Raw genomic sequence first — 19,413 nt, 5'->3', positions numbered from 1 at the left:
GGGTCCTTGAGGCTACTTGGAGGTTTATCTGTGTCCTCAGGGTCAGCTGAGTGGTGCAAATAGTTCCTGTAGTCTCCACTTTTTCTTGAAATCTGTTCACAGTCCTGCACCATTCCAAGGGTGTTCATCCCAAATTGTGTTGTTGCAGAAATGAGACCAGACCAGCTCTTTGTCAAAGAGAAAGGTTTATTGCGTAAGGTTCAGCAGCGATAGCTCAAGCAGAATCCGAACCCCAAAGGGCAGTTTGTTACAGGTTTTTATACTTTATCAGACAGGATATTGATCATTCTCCTAAATACACATTCTTCCCATGTCACGTATGCTTTGTACACATTAACCCTAGTGATAGGATATCTTGATTGCCTAATGAGGATAGAATCTTACCAATTTCCTACCTAGATCTAGTCAGGTAGATAAGGTATTCAATGGGGCATTCTTGTCCGGCTTAACTTTACATTTTATGTTAACCCTTTACTTTAGTATAGCTAAAACTCTGTAGAGATTCTTAGTCATCAAGGTCATAGTTATCCCAAAGGTGCTTTTTCAAAAGGCAACTGGATTTTCTTGTTTTCTTTTGAAGATGTTTTGCTTCTCATCCAAGAAGCTTCTTCAACTCTGACTGGATGTCGGGGAAAGGAAAAATTTATGCTCCTTGCAGACAGCTGGTCATTTGCATCCATTTAGAGGGCCATTGAGGCCACCTGGAGGTTTATCTTTGTCCACAAGATCTCCTGAGTGGTGCTAATGAGTGTGGAGCTTTCTTGGAACTGCTGAAAGGACTCCTGTGTTGTGGAGCTGTGCTTCCCGCAGGATGTTTTCTGTCCTGTGTCCCTTCATTGTTGAAGACAGGCAGAGGATATTGTGAATGAGTCGGTGTTGCCCGCATCTCAAACTGAAGTGCAAGTGGTTCCAATAGTCGATACACTTTTTCCTCTTGGAAATCCATTCCTCTTCCCACACCATTCCAAGGGTCTTCATCTCAAAGTGCGCAACTAAAAGTCTATGGAGCTTCTCCGTCATCCAGGTCCTGGTTGTCCCAAAGGTGCTTTTTCAGGAGGCAACTGGACTTTTCTTGTTTTTTTCTTTTGAAGACGTTTCACTTCTCATCCAAGAAGCTTCTAAGTATAAATCCTCCCATCCTCCATCCTCCAGTCAGAGCCGAAGAAGCTTCTTGGATGAGAAGCGAAACATCTTCAAAAGAAAAAAACAGAAAGTCCAGTTGCCTCCAGAAAAAGCATCTGGGGACATCCCTGATGTCTGTTTTCCTTTTTTATTTTTTTTGCCTCCACCTATCATTTTCACAGAGCAGGGATTTTCTTATGTGCCACTTCCTGAACTTTGGCCTTTCCATAACTGCGTTTTGGCTTGCAAGGTTATCCATTATGTGAGTGGGAAATGATCCTTAGGAGTCTTCCAGCTGGTGGTAACTGGGTTAGGAGATAGGCCAGGATAGACAGAACAAAGCCAAGCAAGGATTAGGGGTTCAACGATATGTTGTAAGTTAAGGCTTGCAAGTCTCTAAATGCTGTGAATTAAATTTCATCTTAGGGACGCAGTAGCTCAGTGGCTAAGACGCTGAGCTGGTCAATCAGAAAGGTCAGCAGTTCGGTGGTTCGAATCCCTAGCGCCGCGTAACAGAGGGAGCTCCTGTGACTTGTCCCAGCTTCTGCCAACCTAGCAGTTCGAAAGCACGTAAAAATGCAAGTAGAAAAATAAGAACCACCTTTGGTGGGAAGGGAACAGCGTTCCATGTGCCTTTGGCGTTTAGTCATGCCGGCCACATGACCACGGAGATGTCTTTGGACAGTGCTGACTCTTCACCTTTGAAACAGAGATGAGCACCACCCCCTAGAGTCAGGAACGACTAGCACATATGTGCGAGGGGAACCTTTACCTTACCTTAAATTTTATCTTGGGACAGATGGATCCATTCCAGGCCTCTGAAATGTCCAACCTGCCCAGATCAAGACACCAAAAAGAATATTTAGACTTGACTACTTTGTAAAGTCTTTGCATTCATTTCTAATTCCACCACAGGTTTTTTTTTTCTCCCCCCTTTCTCTCTTCTCCCTCCCTCTTTCTCTTTTTTCCTCTCTCCTAGATCTGGAGATCAAGGCTGTGTTTGTTTGTTTGAGAAAACAATCTGTCAGCCTACTGAAATGACATGATACTTGATTCCAGCATCTCAAAGCCCGACTTGCATGCTGTTCAAAGTGCTGCTGTTCAGATTATCCGTCTTCCTAACTGGTTTGAATCCTTGCCCAGCTTGTCTCTTCTTTAATGATAGTCTCTTTTCTGGATGCTCCCCCATCTTAACCCTGAAAGCTTTAGAAAGACCTCTGCATTTTAAGGAAGTTCTTTCTAACAACATCTCCCTTTCCTTACCTTTGTTGGATCCTCTTGGGAAATTGCCAACCAGGCTGGAAGGAGGGGTCAAGTGGGGACCTAGCCTGGAGTTCTTGAGCAGCCATAAGAGGCATAAGCCTCCAGAGGCATGAAACCTTACCTGATTGTTCGCAGGGGAAAGCAGGCTGCCTGGAGAGCGCCTTGTAACATAGGTAGAACTACTTCCGTGAACTTCATTTCAAAGAGAGGATGAGTCATACGCAATCTTTTTCCTATTTTCATGTGGAGTCAAATTCAGAACTACATAATCTTTCAATTTTTACTACTTATCTCCCTGTGCCACTTGTGTATGAGGGAGGGGGCGGAGAACAAAGGAAGAAAGGGAGGGAGGGAGAAAGAAAGAAAGAAAGAAAGAAAGAAACAGAGGGAGGGAGGATGGTGAGATTGGGAGAGAAAGGAAGGGGGAGGGAGGGAGGAGAAAGAGAAGGATGGAAGAAAGGAGGAAGGGGAAAGGAAGAAAGAGGATGGAGAAATGGAGAAAGAAGAAAGAAGGAAGGGGAAGGAAGGAAAGAAGGAAGGAGAAAAGGAGAAAGAGGAAGGAATGAAGGAAAGAAGGGGAAGGAAGGAAAGAAGAAAGAGAAGGATGGAAGGAAGGAAAGAAGGGAAGGAGAAAGGGAGAAAGAAGGAAGGAGAAAGGGAGGAAGGAAGGAAGAGAGAAAAAGACAAGGACAGAAGGAAGGAAAGAAGGAAGGAGAAAGGGAGAAAGAGAAAGGAGAATGGGAGAAAGGAAGGAAAGAAAGAAGAGGAAGGAAGCGAGAAAAAGAAGGATGAAGGAAAAGAAGAATGGAGAAAGGGAGAAAGAGGAAGGAAGGAAGGGGAAGGAAGGAAGGGAGAAAGAGAAGGATGGAAGGGAAGAAGGGAAGGAGAAAGGGAGAAAGAGGAAAGAAGGAAGGAAACCAATCTGCTAGGAGAGTAAACATGGTGCTTTCTGGATGCCTGGATAATGAACCATATTAATATTTTACAGAAATGCAGATCTAACTTCTTTATTGTGCTGCCACTACTATTAAAACGGGAGAACAACAATCCCGCTGATAGCGATGCATTTCCTTGTTTGCATTCTTCCTCTTCTTTTTAAAGAAAACCCCTATCCTCTCGGCACCAGATGTCAGCTGGGAAGGGATAAACTCCCTAAGTCCTGATGAACATAATGCATTTAAGGTGGAGGGGGGAAGGGGGCGGAGGAGAGCGAAAGAGACCCAAAACATCTGGTTTGTATCCTCCGAGATGCGGAGGGAAGAATGCCTAGCTTCCCTTTCTTGTACCCTTCTTCTTTTCAAAGCTCATCCCTATTTATCCGCAGCCTGGAGCCAGATGTTTCAATCCTTTGGAAATCATTTCTGCATAGTGGGGGGAGGGGATGATGATATGCAGATTGCAGGGAGTGTGTCTGAAAGGAACTCAAAAGGTGGATTTCACTGCCTGTGAAGTTAATGCGCGCCCATTGATCAGAGTAGCAGGACCCGGATAGGATCGATGGAGGAAGCCATTCATGTCTCCAGCATCTTGTCAACTCTTCCCTCATCCTTCAAAGTGGAGGGACCAAGGATCCAAGTGGGCATTTTGTGCTAGCTAAGATTCAAAGCTATTGTGTAGCCTCTGCGTTCAGATGATGTGCTTAGCTGGGTTAAGCTTAGCAGTAGGCAATAGCGCTTACACTTATAGACTGCTTCACAGTGCTTTCCAGCCCTCTCTAAGCAGTTTACAGAGTCAGCCTCTTTCCCCCAACAATCTGGGTCTTCATTTTGCCCACCTTGGAAGGATAGAAGGCTGAGTCAGCCCTGAGCCAGTGAGAACCGAACTGCTGGCACTGAGTAGAGTTAGCCTGTAATACTGCATTCTAACTATTGTGGGAAGGAATGAATGAATGAATGAAGAGCACCAGCAATAGCCCTTATATAGCACCTCCATAGTGCTTTCCAGCCCTCTCTAAGCGGTTACAGAGTCAGCATATTGCTCCCAACAATCTGCGTCCTCATTTTACCAACCTTGGAATGATGGAAGGCTGAGTCAACCTGGTTGACTCGGGTGAGATTCGATCTGCCAAACTGCTGGCAGCCAGTGATCAGCAGACATAGCTTGCAGTTGTTGTTATTGTCCATGACCCCATGGACAATGTTCCTCCAGGCCTTCCTATCCTCTACCATCCTCTGGAGTCCATTTAACCTCACGCCTACTGTGCACTCTAACCACTGCGCCACAGCGCCTGATTAAGATGTTAAACTTAATGTGTCATGGGAACATCTTAAACCAAACAGCATTGGAGCTACAGAGATGTTTGACTTTGTAGGAAGCATCTCCCTGAATGTCTTCTACAGAGATGTTCCTAGAGCAGCCAAACAAAACAAGGCATAGTGACTGGGGGGTTCTGGAAGCCAGTCCTTGCTGGTTGGGCAATTCTGGGATTTCAAGTCCACACATTTTAAAGTGATCCAATTTGAAAAACCCTACTCTAGAATATCAATGACATACATATTAACAGAGTTGGAAGAGACCTTGTAGGTCATCTAGTCCAACCCCCTCCCCAAGCAGGAGACCTTACACCATTTCTAACAGTCCAGTCTCCTCTTGAAAGCCTCCAGTGATGAAGCTCCCACAAGTTCCGAAGGCAACTTCTGTTCCATCGCTTGGTAGTTCTGTCAGAAAATTTCTCCTTATTTCCAGGTTGAATCTCTCCTTGGTCAGTTTCCATCCATTATTCCTTGTCTGGCCTTCGGGTGCTTTGGAGAATAGATTGACCCTCTCCTCTCTGTGGCAGCCCCTCAAATATTGGAAGGCTTCTATCCTGTCTCCCCTGGTCCTTCTCTTCACTAGACTAGCCATGCCCAGTTCCTGCAACCATCCATCAAATGTTTTGGCCTTCAGTCCCATTATCCTGGTTGCTCTTCTCTGCACTCTTTCTAGAGTCTCAACAACTTTTTTATACTCTGGTGACCAAAACTGGATGCAGTATCATCTATAATAAATGAAATAGCTGCTTTACTTATGAGTTACTGTGCTTTACCCTGGGAAAATGGAACTCTCCCCCACTTCCAGGACATTTTTCTCTCTGTCCATTTTTGCTTTTCCCCATTAATTTAAAATACATTAATATACATTTCCTGGATAAGTTTTCTTAAAAACAAAACTACATCTGATGTAAGTTGTTGTTCAGTCACTAAGTCATGTCTGACTCTCACAAACCCATAGACCAACGGTCCCCAAACTTCGTGGCTCGGTGACTTGGCAAAGGTAGGGGAAGGGGAACTGGGCTGGTGCACATGCACACACCCAGCCTTTGCACATGTGGCGGCCTGGCATGCATGCAGCTCCACTTGCATGAGGGACACACTGGCACACACATCACAACTGCCTGCCAGCCTACCACTGGCGCATGTTGAGCTGCATGCATGCACACATACTCTGACCAGCCATTCGCTTGGCCCAATTCTGAACACCGATCTATTTCGTGAGAACCAAGGTAATCTCCACAGATGCTGGATGAAGGAGGAGGGGAGTGCCTAAGGAGCCCGCCAATTAACTTAAATTGGACAATGTGACCAGTGACACTTGGGGAGGGGATCATTTACTATTTTAATTATAATGAAACCCCACGGAGTATTTAGAGTTGGTTTTGCATTTAAGTGTGCCAATATGATGTACCCAATAAAGAAGTTCTTTAAGGAAGATTCCAGCCTTGGAGTTCTGATTGGCTTGGGCTCGTTATCGGAACCTTGACATCTACGCTCATAGGCAGAAAGATCCCCAAGTGTTTTGGCAACTTGTCTTTATTTGCAGGCGTCCTCCTCAAAATGTCGACCTCTTTCTGGATGCATGTTTTGCAATTGTTTTGTCCAGACTTCTATTTTATTCTGGGGAGCGATGGAGGTCAAGGATCTTGTTTATTGATTCCACAACACATGCTGCAACGGAGCCTGGCTTGGCACGCGTTTCAATGCGCTCTTATAAACCGGGCTGTTCCTTTTCCAACTTTAATACCTGGATGGATTGATTCCCCCATTCCAGTGGCAGATGGTCCTTGAATTAAAGTGTACCTCCACTGATGCGGCTCTAGCGAGTTGCGAAAGAATCATTAGTCACCGCGAGATCCAGATCCTGCGTCTTAATTGCAAATATTGCTTTCCTGGATCAAATGCCTTAATTCAAGTTTTTTCCTCGAGGATTCTTGTCCTTCATTTTGCACCTCTCTTCCTTCTGCCTCAGTCACGGTGAGAGTGGGGAGCTGGCGTAATTAATCAAATGGCATCCATGGTGATGTGTCAATGAATTCCCCGTTAATGGACTCATTAGCGGGCTGCATCTGAGAATGTGTTGAAAAACGCATAGATGGCTTTCTCCGAATGTGTGGAGGAAAAAATATATCTGTGACTTCCTGGCCCCGAGAACGTCTCCAAGTGGCATTTGTAAAAAATATATGTATTTTTTTAAAATTAGCAATTGGCATCCCTGGTGTTGTTGTGGGTACCACGGTGATTGGACGAAGAGAATGAGAGATTTGCTCGCTGTTTCTACAGAGAAGGGAAGGGTTTGATGGTAAACTTCTGCCATGGAGAATTTAGAAATCAAAGAATGAGAGAGATAGGAAGCAAGTGATCAATCTGTCATCTGCACTCCCATAACTGTCTGGTTTGGTTCTGCAACCCAATAAGACAGACAGAGACGTCAGAGGAGAATCAGAACTGCAGAAAAAACAATGGCTACCATCCTGCCTTCCACTGAGGATCTGCACACTGCACAAGTCAAAAAGAGGGCCGGGAAAATATCCACAGACCCCTCACATCCTGGACATAAATTGTTTCAACTTCTGCCCTCAAAATGACACTATAGAGCCGTGAGGGCGAACCTGTGGCACACAGAGCCGATTCTGAGGGCATGCGGGGCATTGCCCTGTCAGCTCCAGTGCACATAGGCCTGCTGACCAGCTGATTTTTGGCCTTGATTTTCAGCCATTTTTCACCCTCCAGAGGGTGAAAAATGGCCCAATGGGCAACCTGGAAGTTTATTCCCGAACTTCTGGTTTTCATGTTGGGCTGTTTTTCTCCCAGTCTCTGGAGCCTGGGGAGGGCAAAAAATGGACCTACTGGGCCCCCTGGAAGTCAGAAAATGGGCCATTTCCAGCTTCCAGAGGTCCTTTGTGAGATGCGGGAGGCTGTTTTTGCCCTTCCCAGGCTCCAAGAAAGCCTTGCATGCATGCACAAGGCAGCTTGAGGTGTGTGTGTGTCATATCGCAGGGGGAACATCATGGGGAAAACGTTAAATTATGGGGTGAGCACGCAAGCATGTGCAATAGTGTGCTCCCATGTGCTTTTGGCACCCTAGGCGAAAAAGGTTTGCCATCACTGCTATAGAGCATTGCACACTAAGACAACTAGGTGCAAGAATAGTTTTTTCCCAAATGCCTTCACTCTGCTAAACAAATAAATCCCACAGCACTGTCAAACTATTTAGTAAGTCTGCATTACTATTAATCTTCTCATTGTTCCTATCACCCATCTCCTCTCACTCACTGTATGACTGCATGACTGTGACTTTGTTGCTTGTATCTTTATGATTTATATTGATTGTTTCCTCATATGATTTGATTGCTCATTTGTACCCTATCACTGTCATTAAGTATTGCACCTTATGATTCATGATGAATGCATCTTGTCTTTTTACGTATACTGAGAGCATCTTCTGCACCAAAGATAAATTCCTTGTGTGTCCAATCACATTTGGCCACTAAAGAATTCTATTCTATTCAATGAAAGGAGAAAAAAGGAAGGAAGGAAGGAAGGAAGGAAGGAAGGAAGGAAGGAAGGAAGGAAGGAAGGAAGGAAGGAAAAGGTGGGGGGAGGGTATATGCACCAAAGACAAATTCCTTGTGTGTCCAATCACACTTGGCCTATAAAGAATTCTATTCTATTCTATTCTATTCTATTCTATTCTATTCGATTCGATTCTGCCATTTCAGCAATCTGAGGTTGAAAGATAATCTGGTCCCAAAGAACCATAAGGATTAGGTTTATAGGCAACCTGTAGAAACTGCCCTATGTAATCCTGAATCCTACTGAGGTGGGAGCTAAACTAGCATTATTGTCCATGGATGGCATGCCAGGTTCCAATTAATGTACCCATCGCAAACAGAAATCCGAAAGCAATCTAATTCCTCAAAGAACAGGTTTGTTCAGATACATCATCTTGGCACAAACTGGCAGGAAGCCAGCTCTAAAGGTTCCCGCACTTTCCACCACATTAAAAGCAAATGTTTCTTGTTTTTCTCAAAACAATAAATCACATTGTCCAATTGGGATGCTGGCTGGTTGCTTGGTGACTTCTCTCCTCCTCCTCCTCTGGGCAGCCAGCTGTTGGAATGTCTCTGACTCATAAGAGAGCTGTGTTGTTTTGGCTGCAAAACTCCATTTATCCCTAGCCTTCCCCTTCAGCTCCAGGTTGTATCAATGTTGTGACCTCAGCTTCCCCCAAAAGCAGGAGGCAGAGTCCTGGTCCCGGCAAAGCCCCTTTTATTAAACATTCTCATTCACATTCAGCCAAGGCCTGGGAAACAGTCTTTCAAAGGTGAAGTTATGACCACAGACCTTATCTATCTTGGAAAGCTGCCATGTAAATATTTCCCAAATGAGGTGCTGTGCAAGGAAAGTCTGGGCACAGAGTCTCTGAGATTCACGGACAGATCTTCACACTCCTGAAATGAATCTAATGACTGAACGAATTGTTTCCTGCAAAAGCCCCCCCCCACTCTCTCTCTCCTCTTTTATTTCCTATTGGGGGGAGGCAATCACCTTCCACCTGTGGCTTTACTCCCAAGCCTACCTTGATTTCTGAGTTGTTCTTTTCTTCTGGCAGATCTGCACATGCGCACACTGGGAACAGGCTCCAGCTGTTCCTCTGCTTCACTGCTGTCTAGCTCCGTAGGCACCTGATCACTGCCAGATGGCCTCGGCCCTGTCTCTGCCTCTGATGCAGAGCCCTTGTCCGAGCCTTCCCCAGCCTCCAGGACTGGCCCATGTTCCTCTCCAACCTCCTCACTGTCCGACTCTGCTGCCAGCTCTGCTGGATGCTGGTTGGCCACAGTAGTCAACCTGAAGCCATGTGAGAATAAATCCCAATAGAAACAAAAGCCCCAATGAGAAGGGGTCGCTCACAGCCAGGTCAGCTTCAGGCTTGACAGGGTGGTGGAAATATGGCACAGGAAAGACCATTTCTGAGATGAAACTTAAAAGGATTATAGTCTAGCTCAATGGAAGGATGCAGAGTTGTGGGCAGTTACTTTGAACACCTACCGTATTTTTCGGATTATAAGATGCACCAAGATTTTGAAGAAGCAAATTAAAAAAAAAGTTTTTGCACAACGCAGACCTCCACAAAACAGCCCATTTTTTATTTTTTTGTCAAAAAAAGTGCATGCATAGCCTTTAGGAGGCTTGTAGAGTGCTCCTGGGGGCTGGGGGGCAAAAACCAACCGAAAACAGTCTGTTTTTTGCTCATTTCTGTCCTCTCCAGCCCCCAGGAGCACTCTGGAAGCCTCTAAAAGCTATTCACAGCCATTTATATGAAGCGGGTGGGGTTTTGGGAGGCCAAAAATGCTGTATTCAGTGTATAAGATGCACCAGATTTTCACCCTCTTTTTTAAGGAAAAAAGGTGCACCTTATATTCTGAAAAATGTGGCAGTTCCTGTTTCTGGCACAACATATTGATGGTGGTACAACAGAGTCTTTTAAAAAAACATCCCACCACTCCTTCTATGATAGACAACTTTCTGGAGGTGTTGAGTCTCCCAGTTTGTTGAGGGCCCTGCTGGACTTAGCAAAGGTCTTGCCGGAATCTTCTCCCAGGTCTTTATGGTTTCTACCAGAAGATACTGAGATTGAATCTCACCTTCGTTATGAACAGTAGGTGTTCTACAAGATTATTGTGAGGATGAAAATTGGATAGAGGGGGCCTTAACTATGTCCCTGCTTCATCTGACTCTTCTGATGGTGCCTTTGTTATGGACCTTTATTGTCTTCTTTTTTGTGTGCCTGAACAGGATACAGAGGTCCTCAACACAGCCATTCTGACGGGCAAGCCAGTGTCCATCCCTGTGAAAGTGGTTGCAGTTGAAGAAGACGGCTCCATCAGAGACATCTCCCGTTCCACTGAATGCAAATCAGCTGATGAAGATGTCCTCAAGGTAAGGCTGCCCCTTGAAACTGGAAAGATCCCAGGAATGGTTTGGTCAGGTGGCTATCAAAGGCTAAAACTGCCTTACAAATCAACAGTTTGCGTAACCAACCACTGGATGATGTGTGTCACTATCTCTAGAACCTTCATGGAGAACACCCACCTTCTCTCCTGCTTTTAAATATAATTAGCAGGGGGTGCTATCATCATCATGAATATTGGCAACGTTGCCATTGATGATGTTTCCTAGTTGGGTAATGAAATGTCTGCAAGAAAACAACCAAGCTCAATGAGCACCAAGAATCTCACAGGCAGCGAGTTAGGGAAGAGTCAATACACATTCCAAAATGGATAGCTTCAGTTTGACTATCTATCTATCTATCTATCTATCTATCTATCTATCTATCTATCTATCTATCTATCTATCTATCTATCTATCTATCTATCATCTATCTATCTATCTTCTATCTATCTATCATCTATCTATCTATCTATCTATCTATCTATCTATCTATCTATCTATCTATCTATCTATCTATCTATCTATCTATCTATCTATCTATCTACACACTCACCAACTCATCCATCCATTCACAGTGGTACTTCTGTATTCTACGTTAACTGGTTCCAGGAGGCATGATAAGTACCAAAAATGATGAGTATCAAACACGTTTTTCCCACAAGGAATAATGTAGTGGATCACAAGTCAGCCAACACCGACAAGTTCTAGCTTGTGTGTTGCATACTAAAACCCTGATGAGTATCGGGACAAAATCCTCACTTCAAAACGTATTGAGCAATAAATTCAATGAGATTCAAAGCAGTTGAGTGCCAAGGCACCACTCTATACATTATATAGGTATATCTGTATTCATGGGTGCATGTATGTATATATCTGTTGTGGTCCCCTGGCAGCCTGTGGAGCTGGCAGCAGAGTTGGACAGTGAGGAGGTTGGGGAGGAACCTGGGCCAGTCCTGGAGTCTGGGGAAAGCTCTAATGAGGGCTCTGTGTCAGAGGCAGAGAGAGGGCCAGGGCTGTCTGTGAGTTAAGTGCTGCCTCTGGAGCCTTCGGAGTCTTGACATCAGCGAGGCAGAAGAACAATGTGAGCCTGTTCCCAGTGTGCGCATGTGCGGAGCTGCCAGAAGGCAAGAACAATTAAGAAAAAAAGGGCAACTCGGGAGAAAGGCTTGGAGATGATTGGCCCCTCCCATAAGACATAAAAGAGGAGCAAACAGACATGAGCCTTTGCAGGAAGCAATTAGTTCATCTAGTCGGTTCAAGCTCTGAGAAGTCCTGTTTGACTCTGTGCTACGTTTGGCCTTGCAAAACTAATTGGTAATTAGGTCTCTGGCAGCGTTTCAAGGGATATAAAGGTGGGTGTTTATCAACATAACCCTGAACGACTGTGCAAACATTATCGGAATCTTCACAGACTGTTTGTGAGCATTACAGGCTGTGAATGATCATAATTCCCAGCCATCTAAATAAAAGAGGGTTTTGGGGACTAAGTGTGTGATTTATGCCTTCTCAGGAAGCCTAGGTCAAAACAGTATCCATCTGTCCATTCATTCGTCTGTCTGTCCATCCATCTTTTCCACCCTGTTTTTCCAGGCACTATATTTGTTGCTACGTCTCGTCCTTTTACTGAAACCAGCGTGCATTTCTTGAAGCCAAAGATGTCACCCATCCCTCCCCCAAAATTGAAATCACATCAGCTAACAAACCTAATTCCATTGTTAATCCCAGCCAGGTCTAAATATAGTGTGCAAACATGGCAAGTTCTCTATTCTTCACGAGGTAAGATGATAACAGCAACTAATGGCTCTTTTCATTGACATAGAGAAGTGCATGCGTTGACACTGGTACGGTGATAAAACTCATTATTTGCATCCAGACTTTCTCTCCAGAGTAGATGTCTGTCACCATGGGGGACTGATCAATTAATTATATGATTATCTGATTCAAATTGACATAGTGAATGAAGAGGTCTTGAATGCAAAGGGAGGTGTCATTCCAACATATTCCATTGCTTCACAATTCAGCTGCTGGTCTTAGTTTCTTCCAAGAATGCTTTCTTTCATACTCTATAAGGTAAAAGTAAAGGTTCCCCTCGCATGTATGTGCTAGTTGTTCATGACTCTAGAGGGTGGTGCTCATCCCCGTTTCAAAGCCGAAGTGCCAGTGTCCGAAGATGTGGTCATGTGGTCAGCATGACTAAATCCCAGAGACGCACGGAGCACTGATACCTTCCCACCAAAGGTGGTTCCTATTTTTCTACTTGCATTTTTACATGCTTTGGAACTGCTTGGTTAGCAGAAGCTGGGACAAGTCACGGGAGCTCACTCCATTATGCAGTGCTGAGATTCGAACCGCCGAACTGCCAACCTTTCTGATCGGTAAGCTCAGCGTCTTAGCCACTGAGCCACCACGTCTCTTCATCTTCATTTAATAACCCCATAATAATCCTTTGCAGGGTGGAGTCTGGGCAACTGAATGGAGCTAGCAGAGTGTTTGAATGGCCGGATGCCCTTCCCGTCGCCAATGTGGAGTTTTGTTCAGCAGATATATTCTCATTGTGCCCAGAGAGAGAAATATCTGCCTCTACCTGGGATCGAATTCCCAGCCTTTTGGTTGTGAGGTGAGAACTCACCTCTAGGTCACTTCATCACTCCAATGAGTGTCGCCTTGCTTGGCGGGCTCAAAATAACAAATTGGAGCTTGTGAAAATGGAGACCATGTTCTCTCTGGGAGTAGATCGATTAATAATTTAATTAGGCTGAAATGATATCTCTCCTAAGCTTAATTTAAAGCCAGGCCAGATGGTTAGGGCTGGTGTTGCACTCTTGATGAAAGTCTCTGAATAATATCACAGAGACTCTGATTCACAAAGAATAGCTAAACGACCAGCTGAGTTGAAATGAAGATTGGGACAAGTTATGGGAGCTCACTCTGTTATGTGGCGCTATGGATTCGAACTGCCGAACTGCTGACCTTTCTGATCGGCAAGCTCAGCGTCTTAGCCACTGAGCCACGGTGTCCCTTTCATACTCTATAGACACTCAATATCTATCCCTTGATTTGTTTCTTGGCTTGCCGTGTCTCCCCTCCCTCCCTTTCTCTCATCACATCATTACGGCAACGAGGGATGTGTTGAGATACTCTTCTGTGGACCTTTCGTGGTGTTAATTGAGTTTCTAACATTTTTTTTAACCTGGCGTATTCAGGTGTGACTGAACACGGAGTTTAAACATCTTGGGAAATGTTATTAAAAAAAGAATTAGGTGCCGGATCATATTAATATCTTGGCAGAATGAGGGAATGGCTGCATTTCTAGACTTGTGAAACTTTTTGGTTTGCATGCATGTTTTTGAATAATAACAGACATGTTTTTGGAACATTGGAAACAAGCATTTAAAACATACAGAGGTCATCCTTGACTTACAACTGCGATAGTCCGGACTTTCTATCAGATGTCACGATGGCCATAAGTCGAGACACCCATGTGATCTGACTTTATGACTATTTTTTCTCTTTTTGTGCAGCCGTTGTTAAGCAAATGTAGTGATCGTTCAGCAAATACTGCAGCTGTTAAGCAAACCCATTGTCTGCGATGATTGGGTTGGTTGTTTTTTTTGCCATCAACAGAAAGTAAACATCAGTTTCTGCCAAAAATATCACAAATTGCAGTGAAATAACACCGCAAGCTGCCATAAATATGGTGTCAACCCCGGAAGCCATCTTTTTCTTGGAGCTTCAGAAGTGCCACATTTAGTGCCTGAGAAAACGTGAGGGTGGATTGCAAAGAGTCGGTGGAGGATTAGCCATAACAACATTCCTTTCTCTGGGCGTCAAGGACACGGCCTGCACCTGGATGGGAGTGACTGGGGGTTGTCTCCATTCGGGACGGTGAATTGATTGGACCATGTGATGGACCTGTGGGTGCAGGACAGGGGTAGTGGAAATTTTGAGTAGTTCAGAGAACCGGTAGCAGAAATTTTGAGTAGTTTGGAGAACCGGCAGCAGAAATGTTGAGTAGTTCAGAGAACCGGTAGCAGAAATTTTGAGTAGTCCAGAGAACTGGTAGCAGAAATTTTGAGTAGTTAAGAGAACCGGTAGCAGAAATGTTGAGTAGTTTGGAGAACCGGCAAATGTCATCTCTGGCTGGCCCCAGAGTGGGGAGGGAATGGAGATTTTGCAGTATCCTTCCCCTGCCACGCCCACCAAGCCACTCCCACAGAAACAGTAGTAAATTTTTTTTTGAATTTCACCACTGGTGCAGGGGTTGAATCTTTGACTTTCTTTTGGGTGGGGAAAACCTGGAAGCTTTCAGATTCGGGTTTTCCCAGATGTGCCGATATGAAATCTCTAATAAAATGGAACTTTGGGGAAACTCAAGCCTCGGAGTCTTCTTTCGTTTGGGGTGTTACTTGGGACCCTGACATATGGGTTAGTTGCCAAGCACCTGAAATGCAATAATGTGACTTGGGGGTGGGGGACAGCAGCTATTGGAACTTTGAATCCAGTTTGCAAGTATCTTTTTTTGGGGTGGAAGATCTGTCATATCTTCGAACAATCACTTCGAGCAGAGGTGGTATTCAGCAGGTTTGGATCAGTTCTGGAGAACAGGTAGTTGACATTTTGAGTAGTTCTGAGAACCGGCAAATGCCACCTCTGGCTGGTCCCGCCCCCATCTATTCTTTGCCTCCCGAGTCCAGCTGATTGGGAGGGAATGGGGATTTTGTAGTAACCTTCCCCTGCCACGTCCACCAAGCCACACCCACCAAACCTTGCCATGCCCACAGAGCCAGTAGTAAAAATAATTGAATCCCACCACTGCTAACTGGACATAAGCCGAGGACTACCTGTGTAATAGTGAGGTCTTTAGTAGAAAAAGGCTGTTATCCTATGATAAACATAGGAAAAGTAGCTGGGAAAGAAAGAGAGAAATTATCTGGGGATTTGTAAATCTAGGGCCCAATTATTTTAGACAAACATTTGAATCCTGGCACTCATTGTACTTGTGGGGTGTTTGGTCTTTTCCTTTCTTGCCCCTTGCCAAGGAAGTTTTGGTAATAAGCCCCATCAGGGAAGTTGCCTCTAATTGCCTAATTCTGTGCTTCTTTATCCCATTAATTTCCTCTCCGGTTGTTCTTTTCTAATTGCTGCCATGGGCCAAGTCCTCTCGCCCATGACGGATGGCCTGGCACTCTTAACCTCTGATGCCTGCTTAGTTGATCTTGATGAAGTAGATTGGAAGACGATGCTCCGGGGAAGAGCCAGGGGGCTGTCTGTCAAACCTGCCCTTTCTGGGAAAGGAGAGGAACGGATTTGTCGCTGTGCCTGGAAATCCTGACACTAGGCCTCCTTGACGTCCCGGAAGAGCAGCCCATGTGTTGGCTTGTCTTGTGTCCACCTCGGTGGACCAAGATTCAAAGGCTCTTCTCGATTAACTATTGGCATCCTTGCAAGGATGGGTTCGGTTCCATGGTACGAAGAGGAGGGGGGAAGGGAAGGGAGAAGGAAAAAAAAAGAAAGAAAAAGAAAGGAAGGAAGAAAAGGAAAAAGCAAGGAAAGGAAAGAAGAAAGGAAGAAAGGGAAGGAAAGGAAGGGAGGGAGGGAGGAAAGGAAGGGAAGGAAGGGAAGGAAAGAAGGAAGGAAAGAAAAGAAGGAAGGAAGGAAAGAAGGAAAGGGAAGAAAAGAAAGAAAGAAGGAAGGCAGGAAGGAAGGATGGAAAGAAGGAAGGGAAGGAAAGATGGAAGGAAAGAAAGGAGAAAGGAAGGCAGGAAGGAAGGAAAGGAGGAAAGGAAGGGAAGGAAAGGAGGAAGGAAGGGAAGGAAATAAGGAAGGAAGGAAAGAAGGAAAGGAAGGAAGGAAAGGAAGGAAGAAAAGAAAGAAAGGATGAAGAAAGGGAAGGGCAGAAGGAAAGAAAGAAAGAAAGAAAGAAAGAAGGAAGGAAGGAAGGAAGGAAGGAAGGAAAGAAGGAAGGAAGGAAGGAAGGAAGGAAGGAATTTTTGAGAACCCCCATGGCCAAATCATAAATCTGCCCTCATTATGGTCCCCAAACTTCCAACCCTTCACTCCAATCCCACCTGATCCCATTGTCTTTCCCTTCCCTTGACCCAGCCCTCCAAATATTTCCCTAATCTCTTGCCAGAAGTTGCAGCTGCCGTTATTTGATCTGCTCTTCCAAGGAGCTGCAATCAGCCGTGAGATTCCCTTCGCTCTGGCTCTGTGCACGGGGCTTCTAATCAGATTCTCCTCGATTTTGCTTGAGCAAAAGTGCTTGGGACTTAATTTACGACACCTGCTTTGGGGTGATACCGCTGGCGGAAGCGCTCCCTGGGGACACATCAGCGACACTGACGACAGCCAGCCATCCGTCTGACAAGAAGATGTCATTCTGAAGCAGCGGAGGCTAATTTATGTGACATAAAAGCTCTCGCCTTTGACAGATCCCCAATTCCATTTTCCCCCTTTTGATGCAGAAGTTGTGGGGAATATGTCATAACAATTACAGTCCCCGCTCCCACCGCTATTGCTCTTTGCTTTCGACTAAATCATGCAACTGGAGGTCTCAACAATTGCCAGGCCACCTCCAAGATTGCAACGAGGTGCAAATATTGTTGCAAGGATCTAATCGGAGATGGCTACTGGGAACAAAGGTTTATCATTCTAAGTTTTTGGGAACTTCTGCTCTCCAGAATATGTGCTCTGGGCTGTTTTATGCATTACCGTATTTACTGCCTGTTCACCCAAACTGGCAGGAAAAAATGTTTTAAAAAGCGGGATAAAAAGCCATGTGACCCTCACTTTTTCTTACTACCGGTTTGCAGAATCAGGGACAATCATCCAATGGTGGGGTCCGGCTGGTACGTCCCAGTACAGGCGGACTGGTGCCTGCTGGGAGCAGCAGGCACCCCGTACCAGAACGGTGCTTCAGAGGGCCCACCTGCCTGCCTGCGCTCCTTACCTATATTTGAGCCAACTGGGCCATTTGCGCACACGCACGCAACATACAGCACCTGCGCAACACTCCGCGAGCAGCTGGAGCATCACAGGATGGTGGGTGCACATGCGTGCACACCGCCCGTGCATGTGGTGGACGCCCGGCCCCATCACAGTGGTTGTGACGGGATCTGGTACCAATCACTGCAATCATCCCTGCAATCAAACCGGGAGGATTCCACCCTGCTCCATATGTATATCACAGAAGTGAGTACACCCTCTCACATTTTGCCAGCAGTTTAGACATTAATGGCTGTGTGTTGCATTATTTTGAGGGGACAGCACATTTACACTGTTATACAAGCTGTGTCCTCACTACTTCACATTATAGTCCAGTGTCATTTCTTCAGTGTTGTCACATGAAAAGATATGCTTAAATATTTACAAAATGGGACGGGGTGTACTCACTTATGTGATATACATATGGAGCAGGGGTGAAATCCTTCCGGTTCGGTCTGGTTTCGCCCAGTTCAGCCAAACCAGTAGAGACGATTGTCCCTGGTTCTGTGAACAGGTAGTAAAAAAAAGCTTCTGAAGATCACGCAGCTCCCCCCCCCCGCTTCTTAAAGCATTTATTCCTGCCGGTTCAGGCAAATAGGCAGGAAAAAATGCTTTAAAAAAAGCTTCCAACAATCGTGGCACTCACAGCTGAGCCACATGATCATCGGATGCTCCCCACCCCACTTTTTAAAGCATTTCCCCCTCGTATTCACCCGAACCGGCAGGAAAATATGCTTTAAAAAGTGAAAAAAAGTTGACCATGCCCACCCAGTCACATGACACCCCCCCCCTCAAGCCAAGCCCACAGAACCAGTGGGCAACAAAATTAGATTACTGGTGCGATATCAGCATTCCTGTTGGCTGATAAGGGGCCCTTTTCCCAGGCTTCAATCATTTCTACTTTTGTCCCTGCTCGGCCAACAATTGTAGCAGTGTGAAATTGAATGCATATCCTTGTTCTTTGCAGTGTGAGGCTACAGATGAGTTTGGGTCTCCTCATTTAACTGCTCACTTGCAACTATTGTGCCAATCGGCAGTTTAAAAGAAGGGGAAAGACATCCTCGGGTCTTGTGATGTGTGAGTGGATAAGTACCCCAACAGCTGTGTCTGTCCCTACTGAGGAAGAGGTGTTTGCGTCAGGATGTTGGCAGTTGTAACATGTCCCAGTTTGTACTTGGCTGCTAATTCCTTGCTTTGGAATACTTTGCGGGGTAATCCAGAACTGAAGAAGCTTCTTGGTGAGAATCGAAACATTTTCAAGGAAAAAATCCAAGAAAGTCCCCTTGCCTTTTGGAAAACCACCTTTGGGATAAACATGACCTGGATGATTGAGAATCTCAATGGACACCTGACACTGAATTTTGAATTCTATTTGAGCCTCTTACTTGTTTTTTTTTCCTTACTCAGATTGTATTTTCTAATTTGTTTTATTGTAGACAGCCCGGAGAGCTTCTAAAATGAAACATTTCAGATCAGGTTTAGAATGAGAATAACAGAGTTGGAAGGGACCATGGAGGTCTTCTAGTCCAACTTACGTAGCTTACGTAGGAAACCCTACACCACTTCAGACAAATGGTTATCCAATCTCTTCTGAAAAACTTCCAGTGTTGGAGCATTCACAACTTCTGGAGACAAGTTGTTCCACTGATTAATTGTCCTCACTGATGGGAAATTTCCCCTTAGTTCTAGGTTGCTTCTCTCCTGGAATAATTTCCATCCTTTGCTTCTTGTCATAGCTTGACTCCCTCTTCTTTGTGGCTGCCTCTGAGATATTGGAAGACTGCTATCATGTCTCCCCTGGTCTTTCTTTTCATTAAACTAGATATACCCAGTTCCT

General features: G+C 45.1%; 1 protein-coding gene across 1 annotated transcript in view; it reads left to right on the top strand.

Moving 5' to 3' along the window:
* Positions 1 to 19,413, top strand: part of LOC106551211 (transmembrane protein 132B) — a 79,295-nt gene that overhangs the window by 36,797 nt on the left and 23,085 nt on the right. The window contains exon 2 of the mRNA XM_087703756.1: positions 10,437 to 10,580. Within this exon, the coding sequence (XP_087559882.1) occupies positions 10,437 to 10,580 (144 nt within the window). The remainder of the gene's footprint in view (positions 1 to 10,436; positions 10,581 to 19,413) is intronic.

The sequence above is a fragment of the Thamnophis sirtalis genome, unplaced genomic scaffold (genome assembly GCF_051295495.1).
Source record: "Thamnophis sirtalis isolate CommonGarterSnake01/CBP01778 unplaced genomic scaffold, rThaSir2_p1.2 scaffold_2, whole genome shotgun sequence".
NCBI classification, from domain to species: Eukaryota; Metazoa; Chordata; class Lepidosauria; order Squamata; family Natricidae; genus Thamnophis; species Thamnophis sirtalis.
This window is presented reverse-complemented; position numbering and strand designations above follow the sequence as displayed.